Source organism: Phalacrocorax carbo, chromosome 2 (genome assembly GCF_963921805.1).
Source record: "Phalacrocorax carbo chromosome 2, bPhaCar2.1, whole genome shotgun sequence".
Taxonomy (NCBI): domain Eukaryota; kingdom Metazoa; phylum Chordata; class Aves; order Suliformes; family Phalacrocoracidae; genus Phalacrocorax; species Phalacrocorax carbo.
In genome coordinates this window covers 110,268,671-110,288,922 of record NC_087514.1, presented here as the reverse complement: position 1 = coordinate 110,288,922, position 20,252 = coordinate 110,268,671, and the positions used below count along the sequence as shown (strand labels likewise).

General features: G+C 41.2%; 1 protein-coding gene across 4 annotated transcripts in view; it reads left to right on the top strand.

Annotated features, from left to right (window-relative positions):
• Positions 1–20,252, top strand: part of HECW1 (HECT, C2 and WW domain containing E3 ubiquitin protein ligase 1) — a 273,075-nt gene that overhangs the window by 182,473 nt on the left and 70,350 nt on the right. For 2 of the 4 annotated variants that reach the window (XM_064443830.1, XM_064443831.1), the window contains 5 exons: positions 6,432–6,574; positions 8,587–8,687; positions 9,944–11,311; positions 14,729–14,830; positions 20,053–20,203. In XM_064443830.1, coding sequence (XP_064299900.1) covers positions 6,432–6,574; positions 8,587–8,687; positions 9,944–11,311; positions 14,729–14,830; positions 20,053–20,203 — 1,865 coding nt within the window. The remainder of the gene's footprint in view (positions 1–6,431; positions 6,575–8,586; positions 8,688–9,943; positions 11,312–14,728; positions 14,831–20,052; positions 20,204–20,252) is intronic. The other 2 variants (XM_064443833.1, XM_064443832.1) reach the window with 2 other exon arrangements.

The following is a 20,252-nucleotide window of genomic DNA, read 5'->3' as shown; positions in this document are numbered from 1 at the left end:
CTAATTTCAAAGCACAGCACTATACCAGCTAAAGTGAAGAAAATTAACTCTATCCCAGCTGAAACCATGACAAACTCCAAATCAAGAGCCTAATTCTTCCTGTCACCAATGTATTAATTTACCTGCCTTTCACCAGTTATTATACTGACGGTTTTTAAAGAACTTGACTTGCACTTAACTTATCTAATTGGTGCTAATGGACATATTCTGTTCATTTCAACAGCTTCCTTGATAGCATTGCTGAGAGCTGCTCACTGTGATATATCCCTATTCAGGGATGCAAATAATATTGGTAAAAATAAAACATGGGAATTAGTCATCATCATTAGTTGGCTTTCTATGAAAACTATTCTTAAGCTCTGGAAATGGTTCTGTTATCTTATAAATGGATACAGATGTATTCTGCTGGGTCAGCGTTGGCATATGCCTTCATTCTTTACCATATAGGTCATGCATTAAACCCTGACAAAATCTATTCACATTGAGAAAATTAATCATCTGTGTATGTAAAAACATTGTTGGGTCTGGAAGCAAATAGGTACTGAAAAATAGATTACTGTCTGAAACTCCTTCAAAGGAGTTTACTACAGTGTTTTTTGGATCTTGCTTGAAGAGGGCAGCAATAAAGTAAAATCAGATTTAGATTTAGGTCGTTGAGGTGGTGTGAGAGTATGAATATGTCAGCTGTTCCTAGGTAGCTTTGAATCTGTTTTGTGTCTCCGTGAGAGTGAATCTGCAGGAGGCAGCTTTGCAAAATCTTTGTAAATGAGAAGAGAATCCTAATGACTGACTTCTGACCAGAGCCAAAACTGATGATAAACTGCTTAGCCTGAGAAGACTTAATATGTTGATGTGGTTCTCTCTATCATATCACTTTTGCTCTACCCTCTGCCTACTTTCTCTGTATTTCTATGGAAATAATTAATTATGGCTTGCTGATTTTTGGTGCCTGAGAAAATATCAACTAAAGCTTTTCCTGCGGCTTGGGCATTTTAAGGCTGTGTCTGGTACAGATTCTGTAGTGTCTAATAAGATGTGCTATAATCCTGCAGCTTTTCTCATAGTGAGAAATTAACAGGGTCTCACTCTCCTATCCTACTGCCTCTTAGCATTAAACATGTAGGAACAAAGCCATCATTGGATCTCCTGCCGCTCTAAGTGGAATGGGCATTGGCAAATGGCTAAAGTCGGGAAAGTAGAGACACGCAGTGGCTTTGCTTCTGGAGCAAGTCTGTTTCCTCCTAGCCCTCATAATAAGGGATGCAAGAACATCCCAGAAATGAAATAATTGAAGACAACACTGAGAAAATAATACAAATACTAACTTGTTCTGTAGGTCATGGTTTTTAATGATTCAGGGGGCCCATCTACAATAGTATTTTCATTCCATTCAAGAGAGCAGTTTCAAAGCAAATCTGATCTTCCCACTAAAGACACCGCTTGGCAGTGTTAAAGTGCATTAATTACTCTCAGCAGAAAGTAAGCCAAGAGTTGTGCTTCAGGAGTGCACCTGACACTTTTCAGACAATAATGGGAGTTCAGGCCAGGGCACCATCCTGGAGTTACTTCATGGTAAAACCCTTGTAACATGTCTGGATGTCCCTGTGCTCTCCAGATCCGCTTCTATTGTACCACATGTCTTCCTAATGCAGACATGGCCGATGTATTCCAGGGATCAGGAAACATCGGTCTCCACAGGGCCTCCTTACCACTACTCATGACATGTGCTATTTTTCCCCAGTATGCCAGGGATCTTCAGTCACTCCTTGTGTTCAGACTTTCTGCACATAGGTTTGTTTTAGGAATACACCTGGTAGATATCCATTTCTTGTAACGGTCCTGATACATTTCTAGAGGAAAATGAAAAGATCTTCTCCCCCTCTGGAGCTCAGCACTCAGAGCTTCCCTGCACTCTCTTCCAAAGCCCCTAACTCTGGGGGTTTTCCAGTCTGGGATTCTTCCAGACCGGACATAGGAGCAGCTGGTTGACCACCTCCGCCTTCCAGTAGTGCTCCTCACTGTGAGAGTGTCCATGATCTCCACTCATCTAAATCTAACCTATAAACAGGAGCCATCTCATCCCTAGCTGGTAAGGATCAGACAAGGGGACAGCTGATACACTACATGGACCAGATGGGGTCTGAGACTGTTTCTAGGGCCTGTGAGAAACAGGTTGTTCCTAATGGTAATTTCTTGGCAGTTTTGTTGAGGCAATCTGCCTCTGTGAAGTGTGCTGTGTCATGTGTCATCTTAAGTTCCAAGAGTCATTTTGTACGAAGCAATAGTTGATGTGATATGCAGGGTAACGCACTGTGACTAATGCAACATTGTAGGTAATTACTGGTTTGGGCTAATCAGAGAATAGAGATTTAACTTCTTGTTTGTTATCGATTCATCCACTGACTGCTGTAGATCAACTATATATTTTGGGTCCAGTGATAACCTGTAAGAGGTTTTTTTCCCCACATTTTATATAATGCATTTTACTTGAATTTTGTTTAGGGATCAACTAAAAATATCAAGTTCTAGCCATTACTTACAATTGTTTTGGATTGTTCTTCCCAAGTGTCCTGTTTTCTGCTCTTATCCAAACAAATGCATAACCAGTCATTAGACAAAGTCTTTTCCCTGGGTGAGGCTTTAGCCTTGAAACTTTAGCTGTTTTGGTAGATGGGTTTGCACCTGTGTTGAAATCCATTACTTCCTTTGAGACTTTTTGTATTAAAGTACAAAGAAAGCCTCAGACGAAGTCACAAACCACATCCATGCAGCCATTGTCAAGTTTAGTGGACCTCTGGACAGGTGGAGAAGCTAAACCTTTTGAAAAAGTTAAGTCAGGACATCAAAATTTTAAAACTGCCAGAAATTTTATTTCCACTTTGTTCTTTGACTGTGAAAAAAAGCCTATTTATGTAAACTTCAGTCCACCCTTCTACAGTTAGTGTCAGTGTAAACTTTAGTTTAGTGACTTTGGATTCCAGTAGCTTCCATGAAGTTCTTGTCCAGTCTTGCAGAGTTTGCACTAGTGGTTGTAATTCAAGGAACTTAAATTTTTGTGGAAAAAACTCCAACCAATGAACAAGCCCACAAAATGAGCTGTGACCCCAATGAAAATATACAGCTCAAAGATTGCTGTCTTAGACTGTGAAAGAAAATACACTGTGGCCAATGCTAGCTGCAAAACATACAAGAATCTGAATTCAAGGAGCGACTGTCAGAAAAATCAGAAATCTTTTTAAAATAATATATTTGGGCTTATTGTACTGAAGTTTTTGTATTCTTGTTTTTCTCTGCGACCATGATGTTATACTTCTTTTTAATGTGAAAGCTTAACTCCCCAGTTAATTCTGTAATAGTAAGAGTTGTGATGAGAAAAGTTCCAAATAATGGAAGACTTACAGTAAAAATTGTGATAATAACATCAAAAAATGGCAGCAGACTTATTCTTAAAATGCAGCACTTTTGGTTATCAGTGGTGTAGTTTCTGGGCACATGTAGGAAGCCCCATCAAGCTTTCCTCGTCCTGAAGAGAGTAAATTTGTATCTCTGTTGTGATCTTATAGCCTCCTTTTCTCGCCCCTCCTTGGGATGAATTATTAATCACAACATCACATAGTGTGAACCCAATGGTACTGCAGAATTTATAATAGGTATCTTTTTTTTTTTCCGCAACTTAGATATGAAGCTTACACTGTCATCTTCACAAACTGGCCGTTGCTTTATGAGAATTAGCAAATATTAGGCAAGGAAAGGATATAATTTATTACAGCAGTAATACAATACTAATGTGTTATGCTAGTTACATTGGAGAAGACCATGAAATGCAGGGTCCTTTCTCTTCCAGATAGATAGGATAGTAAAGGCCAAGGCTTGAATGGTGTACATGCAGCCAGTGTTTTGTGGCTAAGGTACAGGGGTAGCACTTGTCAGAAGAGAAGGTGAAGGAAGAGAGAAATTAGGGTTTGATGGTGATTTGCTTTCGCATCCAAAGAAGACAGTCTCATCTTTAAAAATCACAAGAACCTGCATGTTTTCAAAAGTGATTGGTGACTTTTAAAAAATTAATTTAAAAGTATGTGAGTTCTCAAACCTAGGTGTTTTCCTGGGATCCATTTTTCAAAGGGCCAGAGGCCAAGTGTGTTCTACAAACAAGGATTCCTGCAGGCTTTTCAGTGTGGATGGCCTGAGCCTGAGGCATCTGCAGTCAGGGATTGCCTTAGAAAAATCTTGTCCATTAAGGGTTAAACTAGATGAGAGCAACAGCAGGAGCAAGTCCTTAGATAACGGAAAACTGAATTATGTAAAATTACCATTGTTTCACAAGCTGTCTCCAAACCCATTTCACTGAGTTCACTTTTGATCTCAAACTGCAGTTGTTTCTAAATGGCAAAACCTTTGAGCTCTGCCACAGGACTCTTCTGGTCTTAAAGGCTTAACTGTGTTTCCAGGATGCTGCTATTTTTATGCATGAGAACATTCTCCCAGAAGAAGCATTGGGGAACTGTGATCATGGACCACGGGCTGGTCCCAGGGCAGTGTCGTGTTACCCCAAATGCAACGTGGTTGGCAGGTGATGAAATCAGAATACAATTTGATTTTACAAATTGTATGGAATATCCCGATGTTTGTACATCTGAGAGGCATAGCTGTTCAAGGAAAAAAGGACATTTCCTTTGGTTGATTCCACCACGCCTTGCTCCATGCATCCAAACTCTCTGCTCAGGTGCTGATAATTACTCTGGAAAACATCAGTGTGTTTCTTGTGCAAGAAAGGAACTGTCAGGCTTGGTTCCACCTAAGCCATATCATATGGAAACAAATGTCTGTGAAGATTCTGATTTGCTTCAGAGTTGTACCACAAGACAAAATATTAATAACATAGGAAGGTGCAGATCATTAAACAGTGGTTTACTTTCCACTTATGATCAGGTCAGTCTCCACCTATGTGTGTGCATGCTCTGCTTTTTTACAGTATAGGTGTCAACAGCATAATAATGGAGAATTCATTAAATGGTAAATTGCTGTACATTAAAATAACCTCATTCAGTTAAAAGCTATTCCTTTCTTTTGCTTTCCTTATAAGTGTCATGAAGTGGCAGTTACCCAAGGTTTTTAGCAGGTCAAACAGTAAAGGCAACTTATTTTTATAAGGCAACTTTCAATATACATGGGGCATTAATGTTCTCCCCTTCTTTGGGTTTATCTTCTTTGGTAACCTGTTACAAACATGTAGAAGAAAATGAGAAGAAAACAACACTTTAGCTGTTATTTGAATTGTATTTCTCTGATTATTTTCATTTTTGCAGGGCCTGATTAACAGATATCCCACTCACATTGGTTTCACTTGAAGCTGTTTGAACTAAGCGCTTCTGAAAATTAGATCTTGATTCAGTAGAGCAAGCAATTTATGGCTTAACTCCAGGCCTTGATAACCCAGAGCATGATTCTGTTGTGAAGATTAGTTTTGGCAGCAGGAAAGCTAGAAAATCCTTTCATCCATCTCAATATTCACTTACTACAGAAGTTGTCTTCCAGTTCAATACTGACCTTTCAGTTAGGTGAACAGCAGTCCTACAGTTTCCCTACTATTGCGCACCACAGCAGAGATATGCTATTTTTGATTGATGATATTCTAGTAGTGGCAGATCTGTTTGGAAAAATGATTCAGTGACCTGTGTTACCAGCTCCAACTCTGTACTGAATTTAGCCAGTCTAGGAGCAAGCAAGGCCAAGTTATCTAATATATTTGCTTTTCACTATTATTCTTAAATAGAGCTTTGCTTTCCCTGGGGGGAAATCCTGACATCTCTAGGTGCCCTAATGCTCCCATGCTTGGAAGCTGATCATGTATCCTTCATCTCACTAGATCCTCCCTTCTTAATAGCTGAGGTGTACTTCACAGCTGAAGTACCTCAAATAGCCAGTGAAATGCAAAAAGGACTAATTTTACTTGGACAGAAATGCTGACTCAAAATCTCTCCAGGCTGCTAGTTCAGTTGTACTTACATGCAGCTATTTAAAGTTTTTAGATTTTTTTTGGGGGGGAAGGAAAAAAAAATGAGCTGTGCAATTGCATTTAGATCAGTAATCATTCTTAGGGCAGAGTTCATTATATTTCTGCAGGTGTATTGTTCTTACCATTGGTGAGCCTTGTTTAGAGTGTTTGGATGCTGCCATGACATGAATAAATGAAATTCCTGCATTCCCCAAGCCTGATTCTGCAACATTACACAGTATCTGTAGGGTGCTTTCAATTGCCTCCTTTGAGGCCAAGCTCTTTTTATTTTGCAGGCCCATGCCTTGGAATCCGAGGACTGTTTCTGTCCTGTGAAAAAGCTAGATATTTACCGAGGTTGATAAGCCACTACCAGCTGTATGTTGTTGTTGCCCCAGCCACCAGCTTCATGTTCTGTGCTATTCCTTTATTGCAGCAATTCAGCTTTGTCTCCCTGCCCACGGATGTCCTGGAAATAGAAGTTAAAGACAAATTTGCAAAGAGCCGACCAATCATCAAACGTTTCCTGGGAAAACTGTCTATGCCGGTTCAACGCCTCTTGGAAAGACATGCCATAGGGTAAATTTGCTGCTTATGTTACTTTCCATTGTTTAACAAGCGTATTGCTGTTTTCAAGTCTCTGGTGATATTTCATTATATTTGATATAATGATTTTAAGGGGGAGTTATTAAACTGACAGTTGTCTGACGAACGATGTTGGTCTTAATTGGAATTTATAGGACTATGGGCCCAACAAAGAATTCCCTCTATAACCCTATCCACTGCATTTTGAAAAGTGAGAGGTGGCATTTAGGAAAGAAAATTGTTTTGTGTATATCATGGCTGTGAATCTGGAGAGTGCAATATTTTCAATTTGGATATTATTTTAATCTTATCAGCAGGCTGTGTTCATGTTTCAGGGAATTACCTATGGGCTAAAATCATGCCAGATCTGTTCCTCCTCCCTTTAATTTCTGGACAGTGGAAATGTTATAAAAAAATATATGTGGCATGTTGTAACGTAACTAAATCTTTCGATCCTACCCTGCTGCCAAGGAATAACCAGTTCACTTGAGCTCACCAGCCCTGCCCTGCTTCCCCTTTGCATGAAAGTCCTGGGAAGTTGTACGCTGCCGAAGTAACAAAACCAATTTTAGGAAGCTGGATAACATGCAGACAAAGCCAAAAAGTTAGCTCTAAACTTTAAGGTTCAGACCTTGCGGAGCAGGGAGAGAAAGAGTTGTGTATTGAGAGCACAGGCAATGCAGTTCCCCAGAAGGCGTTTTTGAAAATTGGATCTCAATTCAGCAGAAAAGCAGGAGGCTGAGCTTGTAGGAAGTGTTTTTCAACAGCTGGTTCAGAAACTGGCTGTGATATTGACAGCTGATACTACCAGAAGGGACTAAGCTACCTCCCTGTTTCTCAAGTAGGGAAGATAGAGTAGCTTTTTAGAAACCAGATGGAAAAGAACAGCTTGGGGAAGGTAGAGGCCTGTAACTGATGTCACTGGCTTCCCTCTGTATGAGAAGATTTCTCATAATCTGATTACGTCTTCCTATTTTACTTCCTTATTGTACACACTGTCTATCTAAGGATATATTTTGCCAAGAGCAGTGCCTCCAACCTACACCTAGATCTGGCTTTGTCTTAATACCGTAGTGGTTTTTAAATCTCAGGCTCAATGAGAAATGTACACACAAGTTCAGAAAGATCATACACAAATCTTGAGATCATCTCACTTATATGAGTTTCTGATGCATGTGAAACTATCCTAGCAAATATATTGGGCCCAACTGGAAGTGAACTATGTTTCTTCAAAAGATGTATAAATATTACTATTTAGTGAACACTTTACACTCAAAAAATGCTTTGCAAACATTGATTCAGCCTCATTTTGGGCAGCTGGGAAGTTAATCTCTTCTGTAGTTTCATTCTGTTCTGAGGGGTGGATGAAGTGTGGCAAAGGGAGGGACCTGCACAAGGACAGAATGGAGTCATTGATCAACCTTGTCAGGAAGGTGTTCTCCTGATATTTCAGCTTCATAGAGGTAAGAGGGGTGGAAATAGAAGAAGAGCAGTCATTCAGCCAGTTTGAAAAAAGAAGGTGGTAAGTGGGGACTGGCCTGTACAGGATTTTGGAAGAAAGGAGAGGAAAGCTGAGCTTTATGCAGATGATGAAGGAAAGGACATACAGAAACGCAAGGTTCTACAGAAGAGTAGCTATGGTCAGATCAGCAGGGAAGTGAAGTCTTGTTACAGTAGCTGAAGTGGGAGTTGTTTGCTTCCCATGTCAGTATTTTCATACCCATACTGCAGAAGTTCCATTCCCACCGTTCTCTCTCTATATATACATACGTGCTTGTGTATCCCAGAAGCCTGTCTTATTCACTGACTCAGCTGTTCCATTGTAATTGAAGACATTGTCCTCTCCTTCTCTGCCATTCGTTCTCTTGTATGCAAGTCAACATGCCCTCATGGCTGGGTTGAATAGCCTTTTGAAAATGTATTTTGTAGGACTCAGCAACTTTATCTATGCACAGTAGACATTGGGTAGGTTATAGTCTATTGTGACAATATTTGTTTTCTTTCAGGGACAGGGTTGTAAGCTACACTCTGGGTCGCAGGCTTCCTACAGATCATGTCAGTGGCCAGCTGCAGTTTCGATTTGAGATAACTTCTTCCATCCATCCAGGTAATTCCCGGCCTTAACCCATCATTTATCTAGAACTTGATTTTTTAGTTTTACATTCTTTCTCCTCAGAAATCTGAATTCATTCTTGGCTGCTCTGGGACTTTAGATACAGTCATGAACAAAGGAAAGTGCATAAAGTCCCTTGTCAGAGGGTGCATCATGAGTCACAACTTCTTCCCTGTTTCCCCCCAGCTTAGGGCTACTGGTGTCTTGTATCCCCCTGTTCTTGGCTGCTTCAAGTACTCTGCCACATCACTGGAGAAGATGACGGTGGAAAACTAAAGTCTCATCTGCTTCTCTGTCACCTGTCCTGGAGAAGTGCTAGATGGGCTGTTATTTGTAGATTCATCATGTAGATTCTGCATTTGAGCACTTCATAAGTAAAAACAAAGAATGTAATAGTAGACATTATTAGAAACTTTCTCATTTTGAGTATTCTTAATGGAAAAAGTAAAACAAAAAATAATTCAATGTTCCCCTCCTTCCCTCCCTTTTGGTTCACATTCTCTTGTAGTTACTAGAAAGTCACCGTCATGACGGTGAAAGTTTGAACGTTGGTTTTCATGTCAAACTCTCAACAGTGTTGCTCAGGGACGTTTTGCCTCTTTATGGTAGTACCTTCTCAGGTACACTTTGTCAAGCCAACAGCAGCTGCATTAGTGGTTGGAAATCATGACCTGCCCCTTGCTGTAGAACCCTGACTTCTGCCTTTTAACTCTTCGGATAGCATGAAAGACCCTAGGTTGTCTGGCATCCAGGAGGAAGTGGTACAGATGAGGATCACACCAAACCATGTTTTGGGAAAAGTTTCTGCCTTTCAGGGGTGTGAAAACCAGTTTTTTAAGTTCTCTGTTGTGGAGTCCTGTCAGTTTCAGCATGACAAGAAAAGTGTCATTAAAACCTCAGGACAGACTTCCTTCTCATTCCCATTATACTCCTCCAATGCCGGTTTGGCTCAAAGAGGAGTTTCAAGAAGGCGTTACTTTCAGGTTGCGTTGCAAGGAGGCAGGGTGCTGCATACAGATTATCACCATGAGTAAGACCCATGGTTGTTAAATCCACTGTACAAAGACTGCCTAGCAAAAAAAAGCAGCATTTTTTGATAGTTGCTCAGTTGCCCGCTCATTTCACACTGTAATTTATGCTTTTAATTTTCTCAGATTGCTGTGGATGCCTGTGCCTCCACAGCCAAGCTTCTGGTTCAGTCAACACTTCTTGCTAAAGGAGTAAGTAATTTCTTTTCCTGTCTCATACAGATGATGAAGAGGTCTCCATTAGTGCAGATCCTGAGCCAGCTGACCTCCAGGAAAGCCCTGTGAACAACCCCACAGAAGAAAGCCTCGGTGAGCCTCCATGCATCAACACAGTGACCTCAGAAAGTACAGCTCCAGAACAGCTAAATGGATACAGTGTGAACAGTGTCGATAGCCCAGGGGCTGTCAAACCACCTGGGGAAGTCAACCAGAACAGCTTAAATGAAGAGCTAGCAGGAGATGGGGAGGTTGATGCGGTGCCAGTTCCTGAGCCCTTGGAATCCATCCCAGGAGAAGTGCTGCCTTCTTTGAGTGCTACGGACCTCACGGAGCAGCTGGCTTTGCTGGCTTGCATGTCTCCTCCTGAGACTGAAGTTAGGGAAAATAACAAAGTCAATTCTGGTACTCAGGGAGATGGTGGAGTCTTGTCCAGCATAGAAACATTAGATATTGATGAGGTGAGTGCAGATGTGCATGCTGGCAAGGACCTAGAGAAGAGTCAGGAAGAAGAAGGGGCTTCAGCCCAGGAGGAGGAAGACAACAAGCTTCAACTGAGGACCACAGCAAAGAGGAAAAACAGGCCATGCTCCCTGCCTGTGTCTGAACTTGAGACAGTCATAGCTTCAGCTTGTGGTGAGCCAGAGACCCCTCGCACACACTACATACGAATCCACAACCTGCTCCACAGCCTGCCCTCGGCACAGATGAGCAGCGATGGGGAAGAAGAGCAAGATGGTGGCAATGGTGGGGAGAATGATGAGTCGTCTACGGTCAAGGAGGTGTTGGAGAAGGAGGTGGTCAGTGAGAGTGAGACAGTGGCAGCAGAGCCTCCTCTGGAAAATGAGGCTGAAGAGAACTTCAGCCAGAGCACAGCGCCTCCAGGGACATTGGATGAGCAACTCTCTGACTTAAATGATGGGCTGTTGGATGGGGAACACCCCAGGACAGGAAGCGAAAGCGAGTCGAGCTCCAGGCTCAATGGTGACAATGAATGCGAGGCGTGTGACACCTCTTGCTACAGTCCCTCTTGCTACAGCACTTCATGCTATAGTACCTCCTGCTACAGCACTTCTTGCTACAGCACCTCCTGTTATGACAGTAACAATCGCTTCTCCAGCCATACTCGCTTCTCCTCCGTCGACAGTGCAAAGATTTCTGAGAGCACAGTCTTTTCCTCACAGGATGATGATGAGGAGGAGAACAGTGCATTTGAGTCAGTGCCAGATTCAGTACAGAGCCCTGAGCTGGACAGGGAGCAAGTGGATGGCTCCTCCCAGTGGCCAGATGAACTAGTAGCTCATGGTGGGAGTCCACAAAGAGCCACAGAGAGTCTAGACACCCCAATAGCAGGTCCAAGCAGCAGAAGAGAAGGTTAGATCCTGAGAATCAATGCGATGAGCAACCCTGATTATCTGGATGTCACAGAAGGCATCAGATAATCAAGGTTTCAAATAGCTCACGGTTTATTTCATACAAATCTGGGGGCTGCAAGCTGGGCCAGATATCAGGGAGGGTTGGATAATTGAGCCTGTCCTTAAAAATCCCAGCAAAACCAAATAAATCAGATGGGGATCTGTACTTATGGATTCCTGTAGATATACATGCATCATTATAAAATCAAGATTAGCTACCGTGGTTATGTGGCAGATCAACATTATCACATCCACCAACTCATTCCTTATTTCCTGGGGTTGTTCCATTTCACATATCTGATGTGATGCCATGTCTCTGATAGTCAGAGAGAGGACCACCTTGTGCTTGTCAAGGGTCAGATATGCTGATGTACGCCAGATAAAGATCTGGGCCAGTGTCTGTATACAATTGGTAGCCATGCACAGTCATAAGCATGAAGGAATGCAAATATTTGTCTCTTACCAACCCAGTTTTCTAGCCTTGTTTGTTCCATTTCCCCAGTTATCAAACAAATGTACCTCAGATTTCACAGACTGTAGGCCAACTCAAAAGAGATTTTTTTTTTCTTAGACACCTTGAAAATTGAACTATATCGAACAAAATTCTCATCTCCTTACGCTTCTCTAGAGACAAAACATTCTTAAGAAATTTTTTGTCTTCATAATTTAGGTACTGTTTTTTCCCAATCCCTCCAAAACATTACATTAAATTCCTCCCCTTGGTAACTTATTTTATGTCATATGGAGTTACATGAAGGGTGGGTTTGATCGCTCATCTTTTCTTCAGCTAGTGTATAGTTTTTCTCCAGCTAAAGAAGTAAAGGCCTCAGCAGCAGCTAAGGAGTATGCAGCAAGGTCAAGAGGTAGTCTTTGCATTCCCAAGTCCTGAGTCATCTGTCTATCCCACTGTCAGTGACACCAAATTAAAATGGCACCAAAAGGATAACATGTTTAGGGATCACTGGGAAACATCCTTTTACCATTTCTTTCTCTATTCCCAATTTATTTACCCCCACCTTACCACTCCACAGACCCTACCCCAGCAGAAAGGAAGGTGTAAGGATGGCCTTACACACTGAACTGTGTAAAGACTTTCTAGACAGCTGGACCTAGGAAATTATTTGCTCTGCAGAGCAGAATCTAGCCCAAATAATTAAATTCTCAGAAGTACGCAGAGGTATAGAAACCCAGTTTCCTTCCTTGCAGGCGAGGGTCTTTGTGTGTGGATAGCACTTATGTGCAAGTGTACCTAAGGGGGCACGAGCGTGTGTGAGACCGTGCTTACAGATTTGATGGTTATTTTGGACTGTGTGTACTTTTGAGAGGGGATGTGGGGGGAGAGGGTATCTTCTGCATATGGATTCGGTACAGCTCCAATATTGTGCCCCTTGAGCCTGTATAAAGGGCACTGCAGTGTTCACAGTGGCTTTGCTTTGATTAGCTGAGAGAGAGTATGTCTGAAGGGCAGCCCGGCTCTTAGCACTCTTGATATCACTGGGGGTGCTTCAGTAAATGTGCACATTGCTTCATGACTTGGCAGCTGTTACAAATACTCTAGATGTGGTCACCTCCATCCACTCCAGGTGACTGATACTACCATGCTTCTGCTGGCTTGGCGTAACTATCTTGACTAGGGGAGAGTCAATTATGGTGAGGTAAGTAAATAAAAAAAATGGATGATCTGGTAGTTGGTGCTACAATACCTGTAGTAACAGCACAGTTTTTAAGGCTATGAGACATGGAGTTTTAGCAGTGAGTAATAACTTACATAACTCTGCTGTCTGTTCAAAACATGCAGCAGATGCAACTATGAGATACGCCTATACACAAGTGGTTTAATGAAGACATTTAACAGGCCATACGGTATCATCAGAGCACCTAGAAAAGGGAGTACATTTGTCTAAGCAATTTTTCTCTCTTCTGGATGGTGTGAGGTTTTCTTAACAGTTTTATACAAAATTGGCTGCTGCCTTCTAGCTGTTGGTTGTTTAAAGAAAAAACATACTTTTTGCTAAATTTTTTTTTTACATTTGATAGCTATGTGGTTCTTCTACAAAATGTTCATTCTTAGGCTATTAAGATTCTGATGTTAAAGACAGCTAAACCAGCCTGCACAGAGTGAGTTTGGCTTAGCTGGATGGTCTGGTTTTTAATTTTGAGGTATCTTTGTGTAATTATCTAGTGATGTTGGAAGCACTAAATATATTTTTTTTTTTTTGCCTAAGCTGCATCTTTCTGATGCATTTAAACGTTATATGTATGCAATTCAGATTGTATCTGTATTAACAGGCCCACCTGGAGCTGGAGGTTATAGTGAAAAACTGTTACCAAACAATAAGAAAATGTGTCCCTTAGTAGGATAAATAGTCCTGGTTTCTAAGGTTTTAAGGACAGACCAAGAAGGAATCTCAATTCTGGAACCTGTGAAGTTTTAACATGCATATGCCTTATTCTCACAGTTAAGTCTAAGATAAGGAATGCTTTTTCATCCCTACTATAACTTCTTAGTTTCTTAAAGGATTCTATAAATCAACTAGATCTTTAAGCTACTTGTTCCTTTCAACAGGACATGAGTTTGGACATTTGCTTAGGTTTCATTTATTTCATATTTGGATATATAGACATATATACAATGTTAGTGTTTAAAAACTTCCTCTGCACTGTCTACTGTGTGTCTCTCTCTTCTTCTTTGCCTCTTCTATTTCTCAGGTCTTCCTTCTTTATCTCGGATCCTGACTATGTCTCACTATCTTTCATCCTCCTCTTCTACCACCTGTCTCCTACCTGTTTCTGGTCCTTCTCTCATTCTCCCTCCTTCCACCCAAAGATGGACTCTTTGAATTTTGAAGAATACCTAAAGGAGGGGATGATCTTCTGCTTTGCGGGGTCTGCAAAATCCTGCCATTCTGGTCCACTTATACAGCCAATGATCTTTTGGAAAAGCAGAGGAAGACCCAAGGCAGCTTTTAGCCTTGTATTTCACTGATGGAATGAATTAAAACTTTTTTAAAAGGATTTTGCATGTTCCTGCCAATTTCTGCAGAAGCTTGAGTTTGGTTGTACATGCACAGTATTTCTCAGAGATCAAGCCTGATTCTTCTCTCGCTTACACTTGTGTGTCTATGAGTCCAGAATCTGGCCCATAATAATTTAACATTGACTGAAACCTGAGATCAGAGCCTTGACTGCATTATTTTAATAATTCTTTGGCATATGAGTTGTTATTAAAATAGTGCCTGAAAATAGGAATAACCAGAGCTAGTACACCAGGCTAACCTATTTAAAAAATAAACACTTGTGTTACAGTAGCACATTTTTTGAACCACATTGCAAAAACAGTGAATGATTGTCAATGTCTTGAATATCTTGTCCATAGGTGATTGTCCTTTACTCCATAATTCTCAGCCAGTCAGCCAGCTTCCTTCTCTGAGGCCTGACCATCATCACTACCCAACTATCGATGAGCCTCTTCCACCAAGTAAGCTTTAGTTTTTTAATTTATTGCATTTTTCAGCTTTTCCTGTTAACTCAAACAGTGTAGAGGTCAGTATGTCTTTCTAAATAACCCCACCTGTTCTGTATGTACATTCTCCAGAACCCAAGCAATATGCCCTTTTGTTTCCCTTATTTGATCCTAACTCCAAGTGTTGTCATGCTATTTTGGACAAGCTCCATAACCTCCTTCTGCCTTGGTCCGTCTTCTTCCTTAGCTACCATAAAATGAAAATAGTATTTCCATGTTTCCAGTCAGTGTGTTTAGACTGGAGTGAGTGGGTATCTGCCAGGTGTTTCAGAAGCCTTACTATAAAGCTTTCTGGGTGGTGTATAAGCAAAGTACTCTGATTTTTCTAGAACATTTGTCTCCAGGCTTTCCATAACCAACTTCAAAGATGATTTGGGACGGCAGTCCCTGTGGTCTTTCAGCTCTGCTTGCAGGTCCAGCAAGAACCCTTTCACAGTCAGGATGCTCCTGGGATAGATGGGTCCAAATCTGAGCAAAACCAGCAGAAGCTGGGAAAAGGCAGCTCTCATAGAGTGGTCCTGTGTACTGTCTTTGGATTTGATAATCAGTGAATTTTATGTTCATTATGGACTGCAATGGCGTCTGCAGTTGCGTTGGATAAAACTGAGAGGGTTTTAAGTAGTGTTATCGATTAGCAGGCTGATAATACTGGATTTTTACCACCAAATCAACTACTAGAGATTTTTCACTTGTCTTCGTAGCCTTACCCTTGTTTATTCCTGGAGGATTACCCTGCTTTTTGCATTGGCATTAAGTGCCCAGCAGAGTGCACTCTATGCCGTGCAACATGCTGCTGATCACCTTTCAACTTCATCATGATTTAACAACCCAATATGTGCAGTGCCTCAGAAAGACAACCAGGCATATAAACAAAGCACCCTATTTTTTTCAAAGCCCAAGTTAGGAACACACTTATTTGGCCTATGATGCCCTTGACAAATAATTCATCATTTACCAACCATGCTGTCAGTATTCCCTAAGCCGGAAATAGTCCCGATGCTGGCATCAGCTGCACAGTAGCATGAATTATTCAAATGCCTTTAGCCCAATGTGGTCTTATTGGAGTCCCACTGTGGCTTGCCAGTGAATATTGAAATGCGAATGGTTACCTCTGTAACAGGCAAATATTTCTCTTCCTCCCACTCTTACCTCAACACTTTGTGAATAGAGCACATTCCCCATTAGATGACTTAATGATAGGACACTGACACCAGCTCTGGTAAACAAAACATACTGTCAATTTGTTCCATATTCTTCCATCCTCAATTTAATACATTTTTCTCTGTAATTATCCTCAAAAGGCAAGTATTTCTACGACTGGTTTTCACAAGTGCTTTCACAGCAGGGTTTAAGGACATGAAATGCAATGTGTGATGATACAGTACAGAAGAGATATCCCTTTGTAGGATTTTAATTTAGCATTTGCATATAACATCATTTTTACAATAAAGGCTGACACTGTGGGCTTAAATATATTGATCTTAATAGGAATACACTGTACTAAGTTAATTTTGGGGGGAAAAAACCTGTTTCCACAAACTTTCCATTAAATTTTTAGTTCATTTCAGAATGAAAACTATAGACTTGATCTAGAAATGTTTCTTCTTCTAGCATTCAGTATCACTATCTCAGTGTTTTCAATGCCTCTTAATCCTAGGTAAATAGTTCTGCAATCATGTGCAAGGAGGAAACTTTGATTTTAAACCTGAGTTATATGATCAAACCTGGCTTACTTCTCACCTGCAGCTAATAGCTTCTGTCCATAAGTAAGGTAGAAGATAATTTGCCAGTGCTGCAAGTTCAGCATTGACTGGTTTTACTTCGGTCATGGAGAATCTTCTGGACAGTCGTCTTTCTCTTTCCAATAGCTATCTGAATAGCTGTTTCATCATAACCCCACAACAGTTGGTCTCAGGGAGAAAATTTAATTTCAGACAGTTTTATTTAGGAAAGTAAGGTAGAACAGATTCATTATTTTTGTAGGAATGTCATAAAGACCAGTCTGAATGTTAAGGCCTATACAAGATTGACAGAAGATTTACAGAGCTTGTATGGCCTCATGACAGCGTTAATAGTCACCCCTTATTATGCACGTGTTTGCTAGTACTGCTGGACACCCTCAGAACTGAAGCCAAGAAAAATAGATGTGCCCGGTTCAGAGCTGCTCTTTGCCGAAGGTATGGCTTGGAAAGGAAAAGACAGCATATTTACTGTGCCCTGCCAGGATTCTGGTCCTGCCAGAAAAAGTTGTGTCTTCTGGTATAAATCACAGCAGTTTCAGAGGCTGCTGTGAAATATGACTCGGCTGATGGAGGGAGATCGCTGGAGAACAGAACCAGTACTGCCCCGTGCCCAGCCTGTGCTCCAGCATGCTCTTACTGTGAAGGTTAGATGGAGGTTAGTCTCTGTTGTAGTCACAGTCTTATTTTGCCTGAAAAACTAACAAAAGACCCTGAGGAGGTTTGGCTGCTTCCTAGATCACGTATGCCCCTGAAGTAGCATGAAAGTACTTGAGCACAGCTCAGAAGCAGAGTTCTGTCTGTCAGTTCACCTGTCAGCCTGTTCGTCTCTCTGTGCAGGTATCCATCCATCTGTCCACAAATCTGGTATCATATGCAGCTTCAGTGACTTGTGTGACTTACAGGTTGTCTTGTGGGAAGGCAGAAAGTGCACCTGCCACCTATGTACATCAAAAGTATCGGCCCCTGCCACCCTCTGACATCCTTCCCAGGTGACCAAAAGAAGAGTCATTCAGCTGATTAGAAACGCTGTTGGAAGGAGCAGTACTGCTACAGGTTTCTCAAAAGCCATGGGACACACAGTATGTACATCTGTACATACTGCTGCTGGATGTCTGATACATCCAACAGAGGTAGCCTTCCTGAAGTTCCAATCCAGTCTGCATGATCCTGACCTGATGTTTTCACTGTGACCTCCAAGCTCTGGACAAGTTTTGTTGCTCCTAGATTTAAAGTATTAAATTTAGGAGCTTAGGAACTCTGAGTTGCATTTTATTAGAGCGACACCGCAACATAGCCTCTAGAGCTGGTAGTGCACAGGGCTGGATTATGAGAAGCCCTTGTCTGACTGTGTAGTGGGGTAGTATTATTCTCATCATTCTCATCAGCAGGCTTCAGACCAATATGACTAGCTGGTGCCTTCTGTAGGCTATCTGGAGTGTGGATCTACAGCATTGCCTACAAGCTTCTAATCATCCATTGACCTTCATTATTCTCAACTTGTTACATGTGTACTACAGTAGTGTGGGGTGAGTGCTAGGATTTGTCCTTTGTCAGACAACAGCAAAGAAAACAAATATCTTCATGATGTTAAGATGCATCATGTCACCTTTGATCTGGCCAAGATTATTTCCTTGAGGATATTGCAGATAATGCATAGCTCCAGAAAGACCATTCCCGACCCACAGTGGTACACCTGCCACCAGTGACAGTGCGCTCACCAAGGCTCTGGCCTTCGACCTGCCTTATGTGTCAGTCTGATTTCCTTCAATGTGCATCTTTTGTACTTGATGTGCTGTTTTTCACCGTCTTGTGTTTCAGGCATTGTTTTCACAAAGCTGCGATATTGTTCTTGAAACAGCTACAACATCTTGGGAGACTTTACCTGGTGGGAGGAAGAGAGAATCCTCCCCTTAAAATTATATAGTGATGTTCACAGTGAGAGACACTGTGTGTGTACCTGTGGTGTGACTGTAGGTTTTGCGTCTATAAGGACTGAGGTACTTACAGTCAGCTTTAAAAGAAATAATTCATGTGCATATGGCTGTTGTTTCAGAGTCTTACAGAAAATTCCACCAAGGACTCCCTGTGTCTGTCTTTTAAGGTTTGTGGGATTAATGTGTCAGGAGTAGCAGACATAGACTGAAGACAGCCTGCACTTGGCTGGGATCAGGACAGGTATGGGAATAGAGTTTAGCCAGGGCCAGCATTCAGGGGACGGGAACTGGCCATGAAGTTTCCAGGCACAGCAGGAAGAGGTACAACTTCAGTCCTCCTCTTAGAGAGTAGGAGATAAAAATACATGAAGTATGAAATCCACCTGATCCTGAATTTGATCTTAGAAAACCATAGAAGAAGGAATGGACTCATCAGGGAGAAGTGTATCATAGTAAGAGTATGGGAATAAGAGGAAGTGTTTGCCCCCAAAGGTAATCACCGTATGTGGATTTATGTGTGAATGTGAGTGAGGATGGTATATAAACGTGTAGAAAGTATGTGCATATATTTACATAGATATGTCATCAGTTGATGGATCATGTAGAAATAAGAAGCTGGCAAGTCTAATTTACATCACTACTCCATACATTCAAACCAATTTAATACGTGGCTTTGCTAGGTAACTCACTTCTGAATTTCTCCTGTTCCAAACACTTTTTTTATCAACATTACCATTTTCCACAAGCCATCATATGTCAAATAACTTTTAGTTTTCAATCATGGGACAACTTAACATTACTAGGAAACAATAGTGATGGAAGGCTTGATATTATGCTGCAAACTTTCAGTCTAGTTGGCATTCATCAGAGCAGTAAATTTATGATACTCATCTGTTTACAGATATTTCTAAGGATATATCCAACCAGGCTGTGATCAGTTTTCAGGGGAGCCTTTAATTGCTGTATGGTAGCCTTCGAAGCCATTTTACAAAAAACAGATAAATGAAACATGTTTGTTCTGAAACATAACAAAAAAGAAAACATAGGATTTGACATATTATTTCAGACTTAATCCTTTTCTACTAAGGGTCGGTTCTGTGTGGCAACCCTGACCTGCAATGAATCCAACCAATTAGTATTACTAATTGTAAAATTATCCAGCCCTTTAAAAAATGTAGCCACTAAGTCACTTGTTTTTCATAGTCTATGGTAGTGAACTCCATAGGCTACCTATGTGTTGTGTGTGAAATGTTTATGTATGTGCATATACTGCATATACATATATATAGACAAGCACATAGTATATATACACATTTGAATGTATACTTTCAATATACACACATAATATATATTAAATGCATGTAGACTATATAGTATCTCTCATGTGTATATACCCTGTCTGTGAATATGTATGTGTGTGTATATATCTATCTCCCGCATATAGGTTTTGTGGAAGGCATCACACTGACAGCATCACCCCTTCCTTTTTTTCTAACCCTAGATTGGGAAGCTCGGATAGACAGCCACGGCAGGGTATTCTACGTTGATCACGTCAACCGAACCACTACGTGGCAGCGCCCCACAGCTGCAGCAACACCAGACGGGATCCACAGGTCTGGCTCCATCCAGCAAATGGAGCAGCTGAACCGGCGGTGAGTACTTGCACCTATATTCCCTTAAGATATGCTCTCCCTTTTTTCC